Genomic DNA, 22,399 nt, shown 5'->3' on the forward strand with positions numbered 1-22,399 from the left:
ACTCATGTTGCCTTTAACTTCTGAGATACAGAAAGAGGCATACCAGTTTTTGTAACGAATATTTGGTGACCTCTGTCTTTCATAACTATGAATAACATAGGAGTTATGAAATACAGAGATTTTCTATTAAGTTTGAATAGTATGAACAAAACACCCCTCACCTTCACCAAAAAAGGACAGAATTCTCTTTTCTAATTCCTTTTTTAACATAATGGAGTGCTCCCTCTGATAATTTTAAATGCTGTTGCTGTCTCCCATCTTCCAGGAGTTACATAGGATTCCAGTTATCACAGAATCAGAGAATAGCTGAGGTTGGAAGCAGTTTCTGAAGATTCTGGTCCAACCCCTCAGCTTCAACAGGGTCACCTACAACCACTTGCCCAGGATGCTGGGCTTGCTCCTTCAAGTCCAGATGGCTGGAATATTTCCAAGGATAGAGACTCCACAGTCTCTTGAGTGAATTGTCTCAGTGGTCAGTCACCTCACAATAAAAACTGTTTCTTGATGTTCAGAGGGAACCTCCTGTGCCTCAGTTTGTGCCCACTGTGTCTGCTCCTGTCAGTGGATGTAAGTTAAAACATGTGAAATTCTACCAGAATACAGGAAAATGCTTTTTACTGTGAGGGTCACCAGCACTGGAGAAGGTTGCCTGGAGAGACTACAGAGATTCCATCCCTGAAGGTACTCAAAATCCAAGCAGGCACAGCCCTGTGCAACCTGCTCTACCTGACCCCACAGAAACAGGGGAATTGGACTAGATGATTTCAGCCAGTCTTTTGCAGCCTAAAGGATTCTGTGATTTTTTTATCATTTGCTGTTAAACAATACTTTCTCTAGAAGTTTTCTAAGAATTCAGCAAACTGTAAATTCAACCAAGCCAGCTAAAAGAAGGAGTGAGAATATGAACACTCCAGCAAATCAAAAGAGAATACCTAAGAATAACATTTGCAGTTCATGCTCTTACCAAAAATGAAATGGCTACAAGATTTTTTGCTAAAGTCCCTTTGCATATCAGTTCCCTAGAACATGCAGGATGCCTCATGATTTTAAACATACTCTTCAATATTAGATGGTGAACAAATTTGAAACTGTTCCTTTCACATTTTGAAGTGAGTTCAGGTTCTAGGACTTATACTGTATATAACAAATAATGAAAGTTTGATTCCTCAGGAAAGGCCAAAAGCTTTACTTCCTGGCTCTTAACAACAATCTAGAATCCCTGCAACAAGGATTCTGAATTTTTGACATTAATGAGCAATAGCATCAATAACAAAAAAAACATCAAGTCACAAAGCAAACAGAACTACAAATATACTCAAGTGGTTCAGTATCAAGGCTCAAAGAAAATTGCATAACTCTGATAATAAATTTGGTGTCCTATATAAATATATTTGCAAACTGAATTATTGAAGCCCTTGCATAACTGATGAATAAAGAAATACACAGTGTGCCTTGAGCATATAGCTCAAATCCAAGGCCTTTTCTTCCCATAAAGAAGTACTTTATAGAATTTTTGCTAATCTTTCAAAGAACAATACAAAGCTATATTAGCACAAGAAATTCTAAAGAAGACTAGTGTAGGAGTCAAAATTATTGCCAAAATAATTTCCCAAAATTAAGGAACTATACCAAAAGTTACCATTAGGAAATTACCAAGTAAAACTTGACAGAAAAATAGAATAGATTCTACTTAAGAGTAACAGAAATCATTGCATCTGCAGAGTCTTAAATACACCACTTACTGCTTGGACTCATGGTGACAGACCTCCAGTGTTGGATCATTATAGATGAAAGCTGCTTCTAAATCATTGACTCTCACTCTGTAGATCCTGCACTGTTTACTGTTCAGCTTGATTCTGTTCAGGTTTGCAACTGTGGGAAATATTGTCAGTTCCACATAACCCTAAGAAAACACAAATCAAAATCTTCTGTTAAATCTTTATCAACTCAAAAAACTAGAGAGATATAAAAAAATATTACCAATACAATTTAAAAAAATCACTGCTATAAAGATGCTATTTTCATATTTTAAAAGGCAAATTATTTGCCCTTCAGATTTTCTACATTTTCTTTCATACCATTTAACAAGTGAATTTTTGCAGATGTAAATGAAACAAATCAAAACAAAAAATTAAATATGCCTGGCAATCATGCCTGTTTTACTGGAAAAAATCCACATCTATTGACTAGATTTTAAGTTATTAGTAACACTATATTGTTTATTTTGGTATCTGAACTTGAGACAAGGATTCTTAAAACCTAAGCAGAATCCTTTTAAACAGACATGCAAATTGACAGAGACCCTTGAAGACTTCAGGCCTTAAATGATGAAAGCCTCTTCAAAGTCCAAATGAACTCACATACATGGTAGAACACTCAGTAATCCTATCCCTAACATCAGCTAATAATGTGTGAGCAAGAATTCTGAAATTAAAATTGCTCTGTAATATTTACAATGCAGCAGCCTTCATTTAGAAATCTTCTTCTAAAAACGCTCACAGTTAGGTGTTTTATTTGATATATCTCAACAATGACATACTTAGGAAAAGCATCTAGAAAGTAGACCATATGAACTAGCTGAACAGCAAAATCAGTGAGTGCAGTTTTATTCTCTAAAAGCACGAAGAAAACCCAGACACTTAATTTCTACTTCACATTTTATTAACAAATACTTACTACAACTGACTTTCTCTGAAAATTTATGTTGTTGATACAAACTACCTGATGAGTTGTGCTGAAAAAAAACAAAAAAAAAAGTAAAGTTTTGCACAAATGCCAGCATTCAAAATAATACTTTAACAAAGTTTAACAGAGAGTCACACAGGATATATGTACATATAGATAAATACTGCCAACAGAATATACTTCTATAAAAATCATTAATGATTGTCTCAATCGTTTATGTGGTCTAAATCAAATAATGAATAGAAGTTACCCACAATATCAGGAAAGTCCCCCAAAAAATCAAACACAGTATATCATACCAGTATGAACTTACCAGTAATAATTAAAATAGGAAGATAAATGTTCAAAAATCATATTATCTGTATGTAAAATAAAGAATTACAAATGGCAGTGTCAAGGTCTAACACTATAATTATGAGCAGGATCAGTAATGGCAGGAGCCATAACATGTAAAAACAGAGACCTGTGGAAAGTTTAACTGGGGAGTTGACATTTGTACATGATTTATATAAGCAGGTATTACACATTAAAAGATACAGTGTGTGCTTTTACAATTAGCATGCCATTAGAATTTATAATAATGCAAATACACTAATCCAGGTAAGTATTTTATACTAGTCAAACGCAATTGCTTAAATTTTGAGTGACATATTAAATCTTCTAGTAAATAAAACTCTGATTTAAAAGGTAGGAGAGAAAATAATTCCAACTTTTTAGAAATCCTGTAAGTTATTTTTATGTATTTTCCTGTAGTAGGTGCCATCTTCATAGTAGTGCATTTCATGAGTCAAGATAAAACCTTGAAATAATTCAACTTCCATGGCTCATCATATCCTGAGCATTAAGAAGTGACATTGCTTCAGATGAGATAAAGTTTGATAAAAGTTCCTACAAGAGACTTCCATCTAAAAATGGATTCAGATATTACTTATATTAAGTGTATATGAGAAGACTGATTCTAACAAATTTATAAAGGGATCAAGGAGGTGTAACAAGAAATCTATTTAAATGCACTAAAATCCACCACCAAGTGCTTCGTAGCTTGGTTACAACCCAAACAGTGAATGTGTGAAAACGACAATTTGCTTAACAAAGCGGTTTGCTGCAAAGGCAAGCATTTTTTTATAAATAAAAGAGCCCTTAAGTCAAAAGGGCTTCTTGACACAGCAGTACATATGGAACATCGCAGTACGGTCTTTAGTACTGCTACTGTGTGAAGAAATGTCCAAGGTTTGAAGAGCATAATGTAAATATCTTCGTGAGACTGAATGGCTGACAGACTTGCTGTAGGTCCATTTACACATTAAAACACACATCTGCAACACGCATTTTCTGAATGCAAGCTACACCACAAGCAACAGCTCCAACCTTCCCAAGTAAATCATTATTAATCAGCCCGTGGTCTGATTCAGCGAGCATTGGTTTCAAGTATAGCAATTTTAAAAAAATGGATACTTATAATTTATAGGGTCTTGGGCTTTCAAATCCTTTGTCTCCTTTCTTCCTATTCATCCTGAACCGCAGCACTACAGACACACTGCTGACCGTCAGACTGGCACCAACACCATCCTCACTCAACGGCTCCTTCCAATTTCGCCCGGGTCACGCCGCATTTGATCTCTCATCTCCTCAGCGGATGCGTGACCCTCAGCTGCCAGGAATCTTCAGCCCGAGCGAGCGCCATCGTTACAGCACAGCCACCAAGGAGTGTTTGTACATAACCTCCTGTGGATGCACACAGCCCCTCTGTGCGCTGGGATACGGGACCAGTCCAGAGGCGCCTCCTCTCCGCGGGAACCAGGGCAAACAACGGGCTCAGCGCGCAGCGGCAGCCACAGAACCAGCAGGGCCGCGGCCAGGAGGCCGGGCAGGCAGCGGGGCGCCGGCTGGGGAGCGCGTCCGCGGAGAGCCGGGAAGGGGCGGAGAGCGGAGCGGGCCGGGCCGGGCAGGGGCTCCCTCAGCAGCGCGCCCGCCGCGGCTCTTCCGCAGCCGCCGCCATCTTGCCGGTCACCCCCGACCCCGCGGGTGAGAGGTCACGGCCGATTCACTGAGCTCTGTCACTTCAGCGGGGAAGGCTTTTGGAGTTTTGCGTTTTACAGAAGGGCGGTTCAGCGGAGGCAGCTACGGAGGAAAAAAAGAGGGAAAAAAAAAAAAAGAAAATAAGAAAATAATCCGAAAACCGAGCGGGGCCGCGCCGTGTCCCCGTGCGCAGGCGCGGCGGCTCGCGCAGGCGCGGGCCCGGGGAAGGCGGGAACGGGCGGCGGGAGCGCGGCGATCCCTGCCCGCCACCCGCGGGGTCACCGCTGGGAGGAGCGGCACGCGAGACACAGCCCCTCACACCGAGGCTGTGCACGCGGCCCCTCGCACCGAGGCTGTGCACGCGGCCCCTCGCACCGAGGCTGTGCACGCGGCCCCTCGCACCGAGGCTGTGCACGCGGCCCCTCGCACCGAGGCTGTGCACGCGGCCCCTCGCACCGAGGCTGTGCACGCGGCCCCTCACACCGAGGCTGTGCACGCGGCCCCTCACACCGAGGCTGTGCACGCGGCCCCTCACACCGAGGGTGTTCACGCGGCCCCTCACACCGAGGCTGTGCACGCGGCCCCTCGCACCGAGGCTGTGCACGCAGCCCCTCGCACCGGGGCTGTTCACGCAGCCCCTCGCACCGAGGCTGTTCACGCAGCCCCTCGCACCGAGGCTGTTCACGCAGCCCCTCGCACCGAGGGTGTTCGCGCAGCCCCTCGCACCGAGGGTGTTCGCGCAGCCCCTCGCACCGAGGGTGTTCGCGCAGCCCCTCGCACCGAGGGTGTTCGCGCAGCCCCTCGCACCGAGGGTGTTCGCGCAGCCCCTCGCACCGAGGCTGTTCGCGCAGCCCCTCGCACCGAGGCTGTGCACGCAGCCCCTCGCACCGAGGCTGTTCACGCAGCCCCTCGCACCGAGGCTGTGCACGCAGCCCCTCGCACCGAGGCTGTTCTAAGGAACGCCAGTCATCTAGTTTAGGTTAAAATAAATGCCCGCATCGAAGAAACTGGTCAGAGTTTGAAAGCGTCATTTCATTTTGAATCAGGAGGAATGAACACACACAAAATTAAACAAACTCTTTTCACGACTGTAATAAATCTCTCTTCATGAAATACTTAATTTCTTATTTGTTTTACAAAGAAACCCCTATGTAAATATAAACTTGGACCACACATACAAAAGTATCGATGGTGTTGAGTATTTTAACTAAGGAGCATTCTGTGATGCAATGGAAGGAATTTCCAAGTCTTTTCCATTAATATTCATTGATCTTTGGGAATGAACATTCTGGTGCTACTGGGGGACTGCAGCTGTGGGAACCAGACAGCAAACAAGGCAGCCCTTCCCAGCAGAGCCATTCCACATCTCCACACAGCTGGCCAAGCACCACACCCCTGCACAGCACTGTGCAGCACAGAGCACTGTCCTTGCAGCAATAAACAGAGCTCAGGGAGTAGCTTTTATTCGGCTTTTTATCTGTAACAAATTCCAAATACACACACCCTGCTTCTTAGAGTTACATTTGATTTAGAAGGAGTTTCTCTCCTCATTCTACAGCTGGAATGCTGGGAGTTCCAAGGGATTTCATACCTCACATCTGAGTCCGATGGAAAAAATGCTTTTTGTATCAAACAACCTACAACTGTTAAGTTTAAAATATAAATCTGAAAACTATCTAATATTAAACTCTGGTTTACTGACATACAAACAATCCTTTTTAATTATTACAAAAATACCATTTCAGGCACACCACTTCATGGCAGTATCATAAAAACATCCTGTTTCATTGCTCAACACAGCACAGTATTATACTGTAAGGTTTCAAGGCACAATTTCTATGTGCAGTTATTTGCCACAACAAAGTTTTAAAAAAATAATTGTACTACAAAATTTATCAGTTCTTTTTAAAAAACTTGAAGTAGTCTTCTGTAAATCAATAGCTTTACCTCAGCTACATTTTAATGACAATTTATAGGAAATTCGTAACAATGTCCAAGTACTCTCTTATATTCACACTTCACTGCAATTAGGTTTTTTGTAATATATATAAGGCCATTCTGCCAAGGATTCAAGTGTCAGGTGCTTGTGCTGATGGTGTTCATAGACAGGAGCTTAAAAACAACCACATTTCAAAATCAAGACTGGTACAGTCTCGGTGGGGAATGATTTGTTCATGAGCTTGATGAGCTCTGTGCTATTCAAAACGTGAACACTGCATTGAAAGTTTAATTGTTAAGAATGGCCACTAATGGGCAGAAGACCAAAATTTCCATTTTGCTATCCAAATCAATTGATTGAACTATTATCAAAGAGGTTTTAAATTTTCATTTCAGACTTACGAATAAACAGATTAAGCTTATTCAAGAAGTAGTTTGGCTCCTGGCTTAACCAGACACAGAGGAAAAAGAAGCTGAGCAAAGAAAGTTTGCCAGCAAAGAAGGCTGGCGTAGGAAGGTGAGCTGAATATCATTCCATGGAGGCCCCAAGTGTCCTCACATTCTCCTTAGCTGAGCAGAAAACACAACTTGTTCAAGTAGCCTAGCTGCTTAAACTCCACTGTATAATGATGGCTGGCAACTCTCTTCCCCAGAAGGCAGCAGCAAGGAACGTTCCTGTTACTACATTCAGTGTCCTCAGTTCTTCAAACAATACTTGTTATGAGATGGGTCTTCTAGAATTAAAAACTTTAACACCATTCAGCATTGATGAGCGAGCATATTTTGTCAGAAGAGCACCAACAGTCTGCTTCTCTGCACACAAATCTCTGAAGAGGAAATAAAGCACATGACATTGGCATTCAGAGACACACTAAATGAATCTGTAAAATATTTATAACTGCAGCAATAAATTGGATTGAGTTATTAGGAAAAAAACCTAAACTATTATAACTGTAACATAATGCTTTAAATTACCTAAAGTTTAGAACTTCCCTTGACATTTAAGCACTAGGCCAAACTACATTACATACTTCAGAACAAAGAACTTTGGGGTTTAGGCAGAAAACTGTTCTCTATTAGAGTTTTCAATCTAGCAAAACAGTCAGCTCTGACCTATTCAGTTATATTCAGTTATATTCCAGTAAATTTAGAGCCACTCATAAAGGGTTGATGCAGTTACTTCTGGGTTACCATCAATACCTGCTCACATTTATCACAGCTGGATGTTCCAGCTAGTGCAGTAGAGTAAATCTTATATCAAAGGAACAAAGGATGCAGTACAGGAAGCACTGTTGCTCTACAGTTCAAGTGTTGTAAATATAGAGACTCATTGTACATGTCAGAAAGTTTAGCCTTTGAATTGTCTGCCTTAATCAAAGGAGAATTATTGCTCATTTAAACCCAGTAAAATCAGCTTTTTACACACATTTAAATAAAAATAAAAAAAAAAAAAGTTACAGATCCCAGAGGTGGGTATTCTAGTCATATAGAATCCATATTAATTAAAAATGCAAAGTATAGTAGTACAACTGAGGCAGTGATAGGTTAACAGAAGCCTGCTAGGCAAAAAGAGAAGAATATAATACTAATTATATTTTAATTTAAAAAACTACATCCTTACTGTATGTAAGGGGTAATATCCACTTCTGTCCACTTTTCCCGTATGCCAAATAAGCTGTTGAATCTTTCCTGATTGTCTTCAGGTAAGTCTTCTACTTTTAACAGAAAAATGGTCTCTGGTCTTGAACTTTTATCCACAAGAGCCAAGCCCTGTAGATCAGCATCAGAAAGGAAATGTTAAGTACTGACAAAACAATTAAACTTCCTTCTTTCTAGCAATATTCCATACAAGTTGCTCTTTGCAGATCCAAAGCCTTCCAGAACTGCACTACCAGAGGCAAAGTGAAGAAGTATCATAAAGGCACTGTTTTACAGGCAGTATTTTAATTTCCTTTAAGACAAGAAGGAAGGGAGAATCCATTGAGTTCCACCATCTCTCTGCCTACTTTGAGCAAAAGGATTCCTATAGTGTTTGCTACTCTACTGGCTGTCACTACCATCTGTCCAACAACAGCTTCAGCTTCTGTTCCAGTCACATTTACAAGTAGTAATGGTACAGCTGCAACCATTCTTCAAACAGTGAAACGTGCCTGAGTCACAGAAAACTGAAATATCATGATTACAGACTACTGGTGCTCATAGAGGACATCATAAAGTGTCCTTGATCTCAAAAGCTGACAGAAACAACACAATACCCAATCATGGATAAAATCTATATATGACACAAGTCAGTTCTACTACTATATGACACAGTCAGCCTACTCACAAAAGAATCCATAATTATTTATGTGTTTACCTGAAGCTGATCAAGCCTTGTGGTCATCCCCTCAGGGACACTCTGTTGCCAGACTTCTTCAAACTCTGATAGGTTGAATTTAACTGCATTTTGCAAGAGCATTCGTGCTATAGCTCTGCATATTTTATCTTCACGCATTTCAAAGAAAACCTCCCCTGCCAAGAAGTAAAAACTAGGTTATCTTGGGTTCTTGCCTTTGATAAAAGAACAGTCTTGTATTTCCATTCTGTTCTACAGTCTTCTGTACACCAAGCATTCTTGTTTTTCTTTCCCTTGGGAAGTAATATGACTTGGTATTAATTTGGATAAATTATGGCATCTTCTCATTCTGAAGAACAAATTATACAGAATACAGCAGCAAGGTCCCAACTACAGTGTTAATTCATATCCATAAATGTGCTTACCCTCCCTGTTTTCCTCTTTCACTCTGTTCTGTTTCTCCTACAGCTCTCATTCCTATTTCTAAATGGCTTGTATTATTTGCTTGAACAATTAATAAAATTTTCATTTCTTTAATCACCCTTATGAGATTATGAGGGAATAAGACTTCATTTTCTCTCACACTGACTTAGCTAAAATTCTCTGAACCAAATCACATATAAACACTTCCTTCTATTGTTTCAGCCACCTGTCTGTAACTCAGACTTGTTCCTTGTGCAAACTGCCTAAATATATTAAGACAAGAGTCTGTTGTCACTCCAATTACTTTCCTATGTTCTCTAAGGTTGAGTGCAACTCCTACTTCAGGTGAGATGAAAGCCACTGTGGAGAAGAATTCAGGCTGAGTTTAGGGCAGTGCAGTATCATATGTGTGTGTGAGATGGACAATGGAAATCTAATCAATACAACCAGCAGATCTTGAAGTGCAGTTCAAGAGATCAAAGGCAGGAAGCTACTTCAGGTAAGCTGAATTCACCACTGACTACTCCTAATAGCACAATTAACTGTTTAAATATCTGAGATCTTCTAGGGTATCTAAAGAGATGCCATCTAAAGTTTACTAGTGACCTCTCTTTAGTGATGAAATTATGACTTGTAGACACCTAATAAATCCTTTTCAGTACCTCTGTGCACAATTGTCTTGTACAGTTTAATAATCTTTTTTTTCCTATGAAACAAACTTCCTTTAACAATTGCACTGATTTTTAGCCCAGTTTGCTCCCTCCTTGTACTGGAACTGCAGCAAACTCATCTGGCTCATTTGGGCCATTCTTTGCAAAACCTACATTTCCTAATTAATAACTATTTCTTTTATGCAAAGTTAACCATTTAAGCTTTCCCAAACTTACCATCATCAACATATTTTCTGCCATAACTTAAAAGAATGTGTTCTATCATCTCCCTGGGAAAAAAAAAATCAGAAATCAAGTTCTAATACTGTTTAATAGGACACTACTGAAACCATTACCACAAATATTAAGAAACAGGTATGGAGGAAAAAAAATGAAGATAATAGATCAGAAGACATTTTTGTGGGGGAATAAAGAAACTGGTAAAAAATAGAAGTAAAGGAGAACAAAAGGGGACAAATAACAGAGAGGAGCTAATTTAGCCTGTCAATACCAAAGGTCTCTTCCACGTTCTAGTTATAACTAGCAAATAATATGTCCCTATAACTTAGGGACATGGTTCAGTACTGGACTTGGCAGTGCTGGGTTAATAGTTGGACTCAATGATCTTAATGTTTTTTACCAGTCTGAATGATCCTATGATGCAAGTCAAAAATTTAGCAATTAATTATCCTTACTGAATAATAGGCACTTTACTGAAGCTGTGTCATGAAATTGTATTCTAACTGCAGGTATCTTTTTGAGCCCAAAGCCAATTAAATGGAAAATGCTACATATTGTAAACTTAAGACTTTCTTTGAATGGTAATTCTGAATTACACCAGAAAACATACCCCCCTCTCAGCTAATATGCAATAGATAAACCAAACATTTTTGGCTAGCTATAGCTTCAGAACAGGTATTTTGAGATGCTCAGCAATTTACAATTTAAGCACATGCTACTTCTAGCAATTTACAATTTAAGCACATGCCACTTCTATCATTTACAACTCAGAAGTAATGCTTCTGTTATGAATCAATGGAAATACAAGCACTAAAGATTAAAATCGATTTACTAACCTGTCTAAAAATTCCCTTGAGTATTTTTAGAAACAAAGAACATATATCATTTACATCATGATAATGAGAATCTAGACTTGCAAGACTATAATTCTAATAGACAGTTATCAAGTACTGTAATTATTAATAGCTAATAAAGAACATGGGTAATTTCAAGTATTAAAAATAATTGTTTACCTGGGTTCTAGAGATCCAAGTTCTTCAAGGCAGGCACATAGAGGAACCTTACTCAAAGGCCAGGACTCTGAGTCTATTAGCTGAGTCACATGACTCAAGAGTTTCATCTCATAGTCGAAGTCTAGAATTCTCCAATATCCTGCCAAACAGAGCACCACAAAACAGTGTTAGAAGGAAAGCATTAACACCTTAATTCTACTGCCATTAAGACACATTACTGGAGTCTGAACATTCAGGTCACACCTTTGCAACATACAGCAGCATTGTGTCTTTTTCAAGATTAAAAGCTGAGAAAAGGAACCAAATAATAAGAGCAAATGTAAAGGAGAATGAAACTTAATTATCTCAATTGTTTGTAATCCATAGATACAAAGATACTACAAATATCCCTCCAAGATAAATCAGATGTGGCAAAACTAATAATTAGTTCAGGAACAGAACTGCATGAACAGAACTGTCTGCATTGGCCCTATAAAGCAACAGCTCAGGTCCAGAGAAGTTTACAAAAATCCAGAAATCCACATAAGTCAAGGACTTGCCATCACTTTGTCCCAGGGAGGGTTTGGGCAAGGCCAAGAAAAGGATGAGAAGGACCTGTCCCAAGGTGAGGGACTTGCTCAAGTCTTTCCTCACATGGTAAGAAGACACTGAGATAAACCCAGTCTGGGAGGAAGAAAGGACTATGAAAAGCATGGGGTTACCTAAGAATCAGCTAATTTTGCCTCTAGAACTACAGAAAGCAGTACCCACTCATTCATGAAGAGGGTGAACAGCTAAAAATATTTGTGCTGTGGGTGGGACATTCTGATGCCAGTGTTTGTAGCAGCAAAGGAGGAGTCATCCTGGAAAGGGAGAGACTGCCAGTGCCTGCTCAGCTTTATCCTTCTGATCAGATTCATAGCAGCAGAGGACATGGATCTTTGGAAACAAGTCTTAGAACTTTGAAGTAACTTGCACCTTGAAAGTCAAGGATATGGAACGGGCCTTAGCAAAAGGAGACATTTATTCTGGGGAAAGTAGCAGGGTTATTTCCTCATAGGTAATAATATTCTTTAGATATAAATACCTTCAATTTTGCAGGCATCTATAACCTGCAATTGGTGGAGTATTTCTTCTTCACTTGCTTGAATCAGACTTAACAAATCTTCTGTTGTATACTGCAATAAGGGAAAAAAAAAGAAGGAAATAAAAGAGGTTATTCTTACACCTTCTTTGCTTCAGCAACCACACTAAATGCATTATAAGCTAAAATGAAGGAAAGGCTTAAGAAACATGTTTTTTCCCAGACTCTGATTTTCTAAGGTTTGCTACACTCTCTGAAAATTTTCCTGTAACTTAAAATGTTTTCTTAAAGGGTTATTCAATATAAAAAGCAGTCTATCTACAGGAAAGTCTTTGTATCAGGTGCAAGCAATAATATATTTGTATTCCCAGAACATCAAACTAGCACAAGCAGACCTTGCAAGTGAAGTATCCCAGTAAGTATGAAAAGTGAATGTGTTCTGGCTTTCCTGAAATCACATACTTTAATCTTTGAGATCCAAAGAAAAGGCAAAGTACAATCACTTATCACTTTTGGATAGAAGTCAGAACCTGCACTTAGTACCTCCACTGAGGGAAAGCCTCCTCCACCATGACCTCAACAGTTACATGCTGTGTTTTGGTGTCTGCTAATCAACTGGCACACACACAGCACAGACCCAGCCATAACACAAACACCTCCCTGCAGAACAGTTCTGTGGTGAGATGGGAAGGTGCTGTGAGATACTGTGGTGAAGATGTGGGTGGAACAAAAGTTATCATGAAGAGTGAAGTAAATGGAAGATATATCAGACTTCAATGCACAGGAAATACGACATCAATTCCTTTATTCACATTAGAGCCTTTTTAATCAACTCCAATATTAAAGTTTTGTTGATTATAGCTCAAGAATATTTCCTATCAGAAAGAAAAACATTGCATTAAGTGTGGGATTGAGATCTATCAGACCATGGGAACACCAACAGAACATACCAACTCTAAGTTTGGAACACCACATGTTTAAAAAGCATTTAATAAATACAGAAAGGCCTCTACTTTCTGATATGCTATTCCTATCAGAGTGTGTTGAAATATCATCAAACCAAACTCCCAACAGTCCTGGAGATCATGAGACTTAGCTTATAGTAAGCAACCAAAAGAAAGTAATTTGTTTTCAAACAGATTAAAGGTGGCCTATTAGTTCCAGCACACAATAAATGTTAAGTGTAAGCAAACAAAACAGTGGAAATCATTGTTTCCTACACATCCATTGTTGGGGATTTCAGTGAAAATTATTCCCATTGGAAAGAGTTTTCCCCTAGAGAGCTTTCAGATTCATGTAGGAGTTCCACCAGAGGCAAGGTTAAGACTTGTCTACATGTATCAGACACACCTAGTTGTTATCCATAAGCTCATGGAGGAAATACATTCTCCTTCAAAAATAAATGGTGATCAAACCTCAAACTGGGCATTAACATTTGGGAGACACTGACATATTTTTAGTAATACTCAATATTAAGAATAAATTATTATTTCATATGACTTTTTCATGTTGCTAGCCTTTGACAATGCTCATAATTTTCAAACCATTTAAGCCCTTTAATCTTTGCCACCCCTTATTTTGCTGCATGTCCTTCTAGATCAGCACAAGTAGGCAATTCTGGGGGCAAGATTCTGTAACTAATAAGAAATCAGCCTGTTAATCATCTAAGAAGAGAGAGGCATCATGTCTCTCCAGGGAAAAGTAACATCTGTGTTTGCACATCCAAGCACATGCAGATGGTTTGCTGGTGTCAGCTTCACTCAAGCCCCAGCATAAAATACTTGGGAGCAACTACTTTTTGGTTTTAAACTTAAAAGGAAAACCTATCTGAGATCATATGCTGCACAGTCCATGTCTCCCCACTACTCTTTAGGTCCCAAACTGAATTTCCTGGAAACATAAGACAGCAGGACAGGATTTCATTTGTGCTTCCCCTTCTTTTAATGTGTCTTATTCCATGCCTTACAATAATCCCTGTTACTCTCTTCCCTCTTCCTCCTTGTCATCACCAATTACTGATTGGAAAGCAACTTGCACACGGGTGTGCTCTGACCTCATACATGACAGACCCAAAGGAGAAGGAAAGGCTGCATTATATCTTAGTAGTCATGTAACTCTTATGGAATTTAAAAAAGATTCTAAAGGCCATCCTCCAAGAAACTTCCCATAGGAAAAGAGAAATGCCCAGCCTCCTTCCATGTCCTTAATTTTCCTCCTTTAACTAATAAAAAGGTTGCTTATATGTACTCACTGAAAGTGCTAATAACAACCAATTTGTTTAGAATAGAAGAGCTAAAAAATTAACTCAAAGAAGCACTGTGAATCACGTAAAAAAAGGGATTTTTCTACTTAAGGATGTATCTTCACTTTAATTTGCTCATCACCAATTGCAAGGAAGCAATTTACACAGATGATTTACCTTTGACAACGTTGAAGTCTGATCTTTCTGGCTATCAGGCCCTTCATATGGATCTTCCATTAAGAGCTTCCTCAGTTTCTTCAGTTTTGGTCGACATCTCCTTAATTCCCAATAGTTCTTGGAGAAACCAGCAATCTACAACAGAAAACAGTGACTCTTTAAACATTTTAACACAGCATCTGGATTCAAGCTGCTTACCAAAAATTATCAGCAAGCAGTGTTAATCTAGTCACTGAAAACAAGAAACTACTAACAGAGTAATTACTTTAAAGACAAAACAAGCATTCTGATGTTTTCAATAAAAAAATACTACAGACAGAAAAATAAAAATCCACTACTAATTGATAAAGAAAATGTTCGTAGTGCATAAGACAAAGCTAACAATTCAACTCTGCCTGCAAATGACAGGAAATCACCATGGGATATATTTCTGCACAATTCCCCTCAAAACTGCTTTTTGTCTTAACAGTAAATGATACTACTGCCATAAGGGCCCTCCTGAATCAACCTGTGTCCATCTTCCCCACTTCCTCCCATGCATGGGATCTAATTCATGGCCTTTTTACACCTTAATGAACCATCATAGCCCTAAGCTCAAGCAAAGCAGACATTAACAAGGACAGAAAGCTGCACTTGCACACAACTGACAAGACATCTCTTCTTTGCCCTGAGTCAACACACAAATGAGGAGTGTGCAACTGGAAGCTCAGCTGTTCTTGATTCAACAACAGTGATTTACCAAAGCTTTACTTTCAAAAGTAATCACTGCTTTGACTTCCTGCAAGATTCTTTGAAGAGGGTGGACTATTGGAGGCCTTTCAGCATCATTTCTGCTACTTACCAAACTGACAGAAATGGGAACAGAATTGCAGAGGCAGAACAGGCTCTAGCTCCTGACCCAATCATTAGCCCCATGTTAAAACAGCTTTCATAAAAAAGCCTCTGGACAGTACTTTATAATACCCTAAGTGCTTTATCAGAGTACTTGGTGTATTTTAGAAGTCCTCCATCAAAAGAAAACAAAACAACTAAAACTTTCAAGTAATCGACTATAAGCAAAACCACCTATACATAGAAGAAATCCCATACAAATTCTAATGCACAGAATCTCTCAATTTTAATCTATTATATAACTGGCTCAGGAAAAAATTCAGCTAAACACCAATTTCCTGATAAACTTCCAAGCTTCATGTCAATTACCATTTACTTAAGTGCTAGGCTTTTTCCTGCCAAGTTGTCTTGTGATGAATTTGGTAATAAGTAGATACTCTGCACAGAAAAGAAAATAAATAATTCCAATTAATATTCCAAAGCTCATAATCTGAGCTGAGCTGTGTGAGGTAAATAAAATGGCAGATATGAGTATCAGCTGTGCAATTCATAAAAAGATCAGCACCAAAACTGCAAGTGAAGGGCAGTGAAGCCCCAAAGTACTGAGTACACATGGTATCTTCTGCTATGTTTCACAATTTACAGTGTCAATGAACCATCTAACATTTCTGAAACCATTTTGAGAGCTCTTAGAAATAAAACTTTTTAAATAGTTCCTAAGCAAATTACATTTTAATGAGGTGAAACTTCAACTAATGAGGAGTAGTGAAACTATTAAATATTGCAAAAGAAGAAAAAGTATATGGAATAATGTGACTTTCTCATTAATCTACTTCAGCTTGAATTAACTTTTTACATTAGCTCATTAGGTCTCATGAAAGAACTGATGCCAAAGTAGGATTATTCCTCAATGACACCTTTATGTCCATTACAGCAAATAATTAACTAATATTTGCCTAGCTATTTTTAATAGGATTTTATTAAATATGCTTCAGGAGGGCAGAGAACTATAAATTCTTAAACCAAGAACACCAAAATCATTCACTTTGATAAATGTTTGGATATGCTAATTGAAAGAGCCAGCTTTGAATACATTTCTATATTTAGAAATAATATTCAGACATGACGTGGTAAAATCTGCTTTTTAGGGAAAGCACTCCTAAAAATCAACCTTACTTTAAAAATCATTCCTAACACTGAGAAATTATATTCTCTTTGCAATCTTTTAATACTCAGTACAAGTAATTACTGTGCACTGAATATAAACCACAATTTTAACTTCTTGGAAATAATAATAATCATACATTACAGAGAAAGTTCAGCTGCCTGAAGAAGAGCTCCAAAGCCATTTTGGCCACCTAGCATGGCCCTGTATAAAAAGCACATTTATAAAGACATCTTCCTGAAACTGGTCAATACCCAAAGAAATTACAGGAGACTCATTCCTTCTCCAGTGGCAGCCTGCAATAGAGGCTAAGCAATACCACAGGGCATCTAAAATGGCATTAGAAGCCTATGTTTAGGCAAGTGAATCCCAGCTGGGTTTCATATATGCAGCTTGGACAAAATACAAAAAAAATACAGAAAATAAGAAAGCACAGAATTAAAGCAAACAAACAAAAACCCCTGAAAGACATACCTGTGAATGAATAATATTACAAGATGCCAGATCTGCATTCAATTCCTCTGGAGTTTTGCAACCAGGAACAAACAGCAGCATATTTGAGGTATCTGCTATTTTCATGTCATAAGTTTTGTCTTTGCTGCACAACACTGCATGTTCATCCTTTTCACCACGGATTACTAGGCTGGGAAAAAAAAAAACAGCACAGAAATAATGATGATGACAGGGGAATGTTTAGTTCCTCCCAGGCTACATACACTAACCCAGGTGCTCAGATTCAATTTAGTTAAACTGCTCCTCTTGTTTCCCAAAGCCTGCATGAACAAAGCTCAGCTGTGCCCCAAGGGACCAACATGATTCAAGCCTCCAACAGATAATACTTTATCAGTATTGCACTAAATAGGAACTGTACTAACATACATCTCACAGAACTACCTTCTTTAGAGGGACTTCTCATTTTGTATCACTTTGAAGATTTTCCTTATGTCACTGGCACAGCAGTAAAAGGAAGAAATTTAAAACAGTATCAAAACCTTATTTAGAACTTGCTCTTGGTCCAGAGTTTGGTGTCACATAACCATGTTACCCTATGCCCATGCTAATACTGCACATCCTTCCCTGCCAATTTGTCTATCTTGTAGGCACTCTGCCATCCATCAGACCTCGAGAGCTCTAACAGGAAAATCTCAGAGTCAGCAGGATTCTTTTAGAGACATAATCTCTTTTCTAAACTTGTATTTCTGATCATAGAACATCCCGAGCTGGATGGGACCCACAAAGATGAGTGAGTCCAGCTCCTGGCCCGGCACAGGGCTGCCCAAATAATCACACCCTGTGCCCGAGACACTGTCCAATTGCTTCTTCAACTGTGGCAGGCTGTGCCCACTTTTTGGGAAGCCTGTTCCAGAACCTTCTGAGTTTTGTTTAGAAGTCTCCAAGTCTCCACAGCAACTCTTCCATTAACCAAAAAATGCAAAAAAATAAAAAAAAAAAACCAAAAAAACCCACCCAAACACAAACAACGTTTTTTTTTTAAGTGTAAAGAGACTTTAGTTTCCAGTGTAACTGAGACAGGTTTAAGGGATTTAAGGGGCACCTATGCACACCGCATCTCAAGAACCCAAGTGCGGACTGAGCCGCGTTCCCGCGTTTCCCCGCCCGCGGTACCTGCGGCCCGCCTCCAGCTCGGCGCACAGCCCGGGCTCCAGCTGCAGCAGGCAGCACTCGCCGCCGGCCTGCGGGCCGAAGCTGAGGCACTGCACGGCCGGCAGCAGCTCCGCCGGGTTCAGCTTGGCCGTCTGCAGCGTGGCGTCCACCTCGGCGCGGCTCCGCACGGCGGCCACGGGCACGGCCTCCATCCCCGGCGGGGCCCGCTCCGAGCTCCGCGCCTCAGTCTCCATCCCCAACACGGCCCGCTCCGAACTCCGCGCCTCAGTCTCCGTGCCCGCCCCGGCGGGGCCCGGCCCACGGGGAGGCGGCGGCGGCGGCGCGCGCAGCCTGCCTGGGCTCCGCGAGTGACGGACGGACAGACAGACAGGAACCGGGAAGCGGACGGGAAAGGCTCGGGGTGGTACCGAGGGGAGTCGCTTCGCTAACCTCCCCATTTCTGTCCCCCTGCACAGGAGCCGGGCTGTGCTGCAGTAAGATCTCCCCTTACGCCAAAAAATGCAATAAAAATATACAAAACGCGCAAAACTAAATAAAATGACAAAACATTGCAAAACAGGCCCAGTATGGAAGTCACTGCCTAGCTCTGAGACAGCATAAAATCATAGGCGTGTTTAGGATGGAAAAGGCTTCCAAGATGATGAAGTCCAACCCTTTATCCAGCACTGGCAAATCCGTGTCCCTAAGAGCCGCACTTACATCTCTTTGGTGACTCCACCACGTCCCTCGGCAGCCTGTTCAGTGTCTGACCACCCTTTCTGTGAAGACACTGTTCCCACTATGCAATCTAAACCTCTGCTGCTGCAACCTGAGCCCACTTCCTCTCATCCTGTTGCTTCTCAGCTGGGAGAATCCCTGCCTGGCTGCAGCCTCCTTTCAGGCAGTGGTGGTGAGCCTTTCCTGAACCTCCTTTTCTCCAGGCTAAACAGCCCCAGCTCCCTCAGCTGCTCCTCAACTGAGTTGTGCTCCAGACCCTTCCCCAGCTCCACTGCCCTTCTCTGGACAAGCTCCAGCCCCTCAATGACTTTCTTGTAGTGAGGGGCCCAGACCTTAACACAGCATTCCAGCTATGGCCTCACCAGTGCTGAGTTCAGGGGACAGTCACTGCCCTGGTCCTGCTGGCCACCTTATTGCTGACCCAGGCCAGGATGCCATTGCCTGGGCACAGCTGGCTCATTCAGCTGTTCGCCCACGTTGACCAGTGCCCCTTTTCCACCTGACAGCTTTCCACCCATGCTGCTCCAAGCCTGGAGCATTGCTGTGCCACTCTCAAAGTTTTTCCTCAACACCAGAGCATGACAGCAAGTGTGGAGAGAGGGAGATTGAGTGTCCCAGCCAGCACAACAGGGCCTGACCGTGGGTGGGAAAGCACTGCTGAGGCAGCTGCCACCATGGCACCACTCACCCTTCTGTCCTTCTGGGGACAGTCTGACTGAGGACAGCTACCTGCAGGTGCTCATCCACACATGAGCCCTCAGGAAAGGCTTGCACAGCCTCACATGGAGGTTTGTCTCCCCCTGACTCAGGGCTCAGCTCGGGCTCTTGCTGTGGCCTGATGGGGCTACGTCTGCCGGAGGAAGTGCTTGAGCTAAAGCCATGACACAAATGAGTGGAAACCACAGGCTTGCAATGGAAATAATCTGCAGCTCAGAGATTCAAGGGGAGGTCTATTGATGTCCTTAAACCATGAGAAGAAAACAGAAGTGGAAGCTCAGAACACAGCAGCTAAACAGCACTGGGAATCAGACTTCTGCAAGGAGCAGCACAAGATGCCTCTTCCCTGCCTTGTCCAGGACAACTGGCTCCTGAGATACTGATTTTTGCTACAGAGCATATTAACACTCAGCCTGGTAGTGTGTTAGCCCCAGCTGCCTGCTGTGTGCATCAGCTAACAAATAGTTCCTCAGTGCTCCTAAGTTATGTCTATCCACTTGCAGAGTGCCTCTGTGCTTGGTAAGAGTCTGTACCAAATGACCCAGACGAGGAGGTCACATCCACTTTTATGTGAGAACCAGAAGCAGGAGCTGGTGGGGTGAGCTGGCTTGGTTCAGTCCCAGCCTGGCAGAGACCAACTGGTGTTGTATGTGACTGAGTCAGGCATCTGCCTTAATTGGTCTTGGAGAAATCTTTGGCTGAAGTTTTGAAATTATTAGGCTGTTACCTCTGTCACAACACATGTGCAGTGGCTTGTTCAAACACCCAGACACCTATTATGTTTACATGTTTTATTTCAGTCATTGGAAGTTGGAAATATCATCATTGTGTGCACAGGAAACCAGAGACACTCCAACTTTGGCTGGTTTCTACTAATGCAGGGGTGCAAACTGATATGTGTATAATCTTATTTGAGATTTACATTTTGCTTCAATGTGAATCTCTTCATGCACACTTCTCAGGTAAACCACAAAATCACTTTTTACCAAGTAAATCCTGAAATAGTTGCTAACTGAATAGCAGCTTATTTTTGCTGGCTTTAATTTATACCTTAATTTATGCAATTTTCCAATGACCTTGCACACTTGCTTATTCTTCTTTCTTCTTTTCATTCTGTGAAATAAAAAAAATTATGGTATAGCCAAGAAACTGCGCCCAAGGCATGGGTTCATGGAGTTTCTATCTTAAGAGATCTTCTATGTAACAGAAATTCAATAGGAATTAAATCACTGGATGTTATTCAGGAGTTGGCATTGTTCTGTGGTCAGGAACATTTGTAGTAGTTGTTAATTCTTCTAAACAGTTTTGTTTATCCTGGTAGTTCTGGTTGAAGATGCTTTTTGTTTATTTTATATTTCAGAACTGAAATGTACATGCTTGTGCTGCCTGCCATCTTTCTCTGCCTGTCCCTTGTTTACCCCTCTGGAAGTTGATATTCAAGTTCAAGCAAATTTGGCAGGTGAATTTCCTGGAATTTTGGTAGAAATCAGTGGCTGGCTGATGAAGCCCCTACTTGGGGGAATGCTGCTCTGATTCTAAGAGGTGGAAGCCAATGCACCTATCACCAAAGACATGGACATAAAGCTATAGAGATGTCTCATTTCTCTGGAAACAGCTGCTATTATGTATTATATGAGATTGTTTTAGAGCAGTGACCTGGCAAAAATAGGTTTGTCTAGGACCTCATGAAGTTGGTTTCTTGAAACATGAATGAACCATTTAATGAATTTGAATCGCAGAGAAAATGAGATGATGAAGTAGCAACGTTCCTGTTTGAGCTGGTCTTATGGGCTGAAACTGTCAGGGTTCAAGAGCATGTAACATCATGGTACAACAGGAGTGAAATTCACCTGTAGGAGAATGGAAACAAGAGTTGAGGAAGCAGTAAATGCAGCCATCCTGATTTAACAAATTACCATAATTACCAACTGCTATCAGTCCACCCAGGTGCCCACTGGAGGCTTTAAGTGGCTGCTGTGAGTGTGAGGTACAACATGTACACCTGTAGTAGCATAAGGGAGAAGTAGACTGAACTGCTAAATAGCCTCTGCATCCTCAGCTGGGCTGGAATCAAGTCAAGCCTCGAGCAAGATAAGCTTTGACATAGTTTTTCAACTGACAAATGTTAATGGAAATTAGTGTTGATGGAATGTGGTTGACAATCGTTGAGTGAAGTTAGCAAATAAAAAAAGGATCATTGAAGATTGTTATAGTCTTGTCTTTGAAGTCCTTGACCCTGTATAATCCTTCCCAGGACTCAAACATCAGGGATGTGAACTGTTAAATAAATGAAGGGTATCTGAGACAAATCAAGTAAAAGAAATAACTCTGAAGCTCCATGACTGAAACCTAGAATGATGAAGCAGGAGGTAACAGTGCACGTTAGCACTGTCAGGCTCTAGTCATTAGCTGCTATGTTGGGAGGATGACTTCCCATGTGTGATTGCAATTCAAGTGCTTGGGAGCTGTACAGTAAAATGAAGTGAGAAAATGGGGCTACTTGAAATGGGATATTCAAATGACAAAGATGTACACACTAGAAATTTACAGATGTCCTT

The 22,399-nt window shown here is 40.9% G+C and overlaps 2 protein-coding genes across 4 annotated transcripts in view; both read right to left on the reverse strand.

Moving 5' to 3' along the window:
- Positions 1-4,349, reverse strand: part of TAF2 (TATA-box binding protein associated factor 2) — a 58,865-nt gene extending 54,516 nt beyond the window's left edge. For 2 of the 3 annotated variants that reach the window (XM_079302978.1, XM_079302976.1), the window contains exons 1-3: positions 4,144-4,349; positions 2,677-2,730; positions 1,743-1,903 (exon numbers count right to left, since the gene is read on the reverse strand). In XM_079302978.1, coding sequence (XP_079159104.1) covers positions 1,743-1,903; positions 2,677-2,730; positions 4,144-4,197 — 269 coding nt within the window. In that variant the 5' untranslated portion in view covers positions 4,198-4,349. Of the gene's footprint in view, positions 1-1,742; positions 1,904-2,676; positions 2,735-2,998; positions 3,061-4,143 lie in introns of those variants that run through there. The other variant, XM_079302977.1, reaches the window with a different exon arrangement.
- A 1,434-nt stretch (positions 4,350-5,783) lies between these two features.
- DSCC1 (DNA replication and sister chromatid cohesion 1) lies at positions 5,784-18,688 on the reverse strand. The gene is made up of 9 exons (XM_079302979.1): positions 18,408-18,688; positions 17,256-17,424; positions 14,786-14,920; positions 12,370-12,460; positions 11,304-11,442; positions 10,288-10,340; positions 8,999-9,153; positions 8,264-8,412; positions 5,784-7,469 (listed from the first exon to the last, which is right to left on the reverse strand). The coding sequence occupies exons 1-9, from the start codon at positions 18,638-18,640 to the stop codon at positions 7,361-7,363; spliced, it is 1,233 nt and encodes a 410-aa protein (XP_079159105.1). The 5' UTR covers positions 18,641-18,688; the 3' UTR covers positions 5,784-7,360.
- Between the last annotated feature and the right edge of the window lie 3,711 nt (positions 18,689-22,399).

This window comes from Erithacus rubecula, assembly GCF_903797595.1.
Source record: "Erithacus rubecula genome assembly, chromosome: 3".
Taxonomy (NCBI): Eukaryota; Metazoa; Chordata; class Aves; order Passeriformes; family Muscicapidae; genus Erithacus; species Erithacus rubecula.

Coding starts and splice junctions, on each gene's coding strand:
- DSCC1 (XM_079302979.1), bottom strand. CDS start 18,640: ATGGAGACTGAGGCGCGGAGCTCGGAGCGGGCCCCGCCGGGGATGGAG. Junction 11,443..12,369: donor AGATGCCTGCAAAATTGAAG/GTATTTATATCT, acceptor TCTGTTTGGCAG/GATATTGGAGAATTCTAGAC. Junction 7,470..8,263: donor GATATTACCCCTTACATACA/GTAAGGATGTAG, acceptor TTTCCTCTTCAG/AGATTTGTGTGCAGAGAAGC.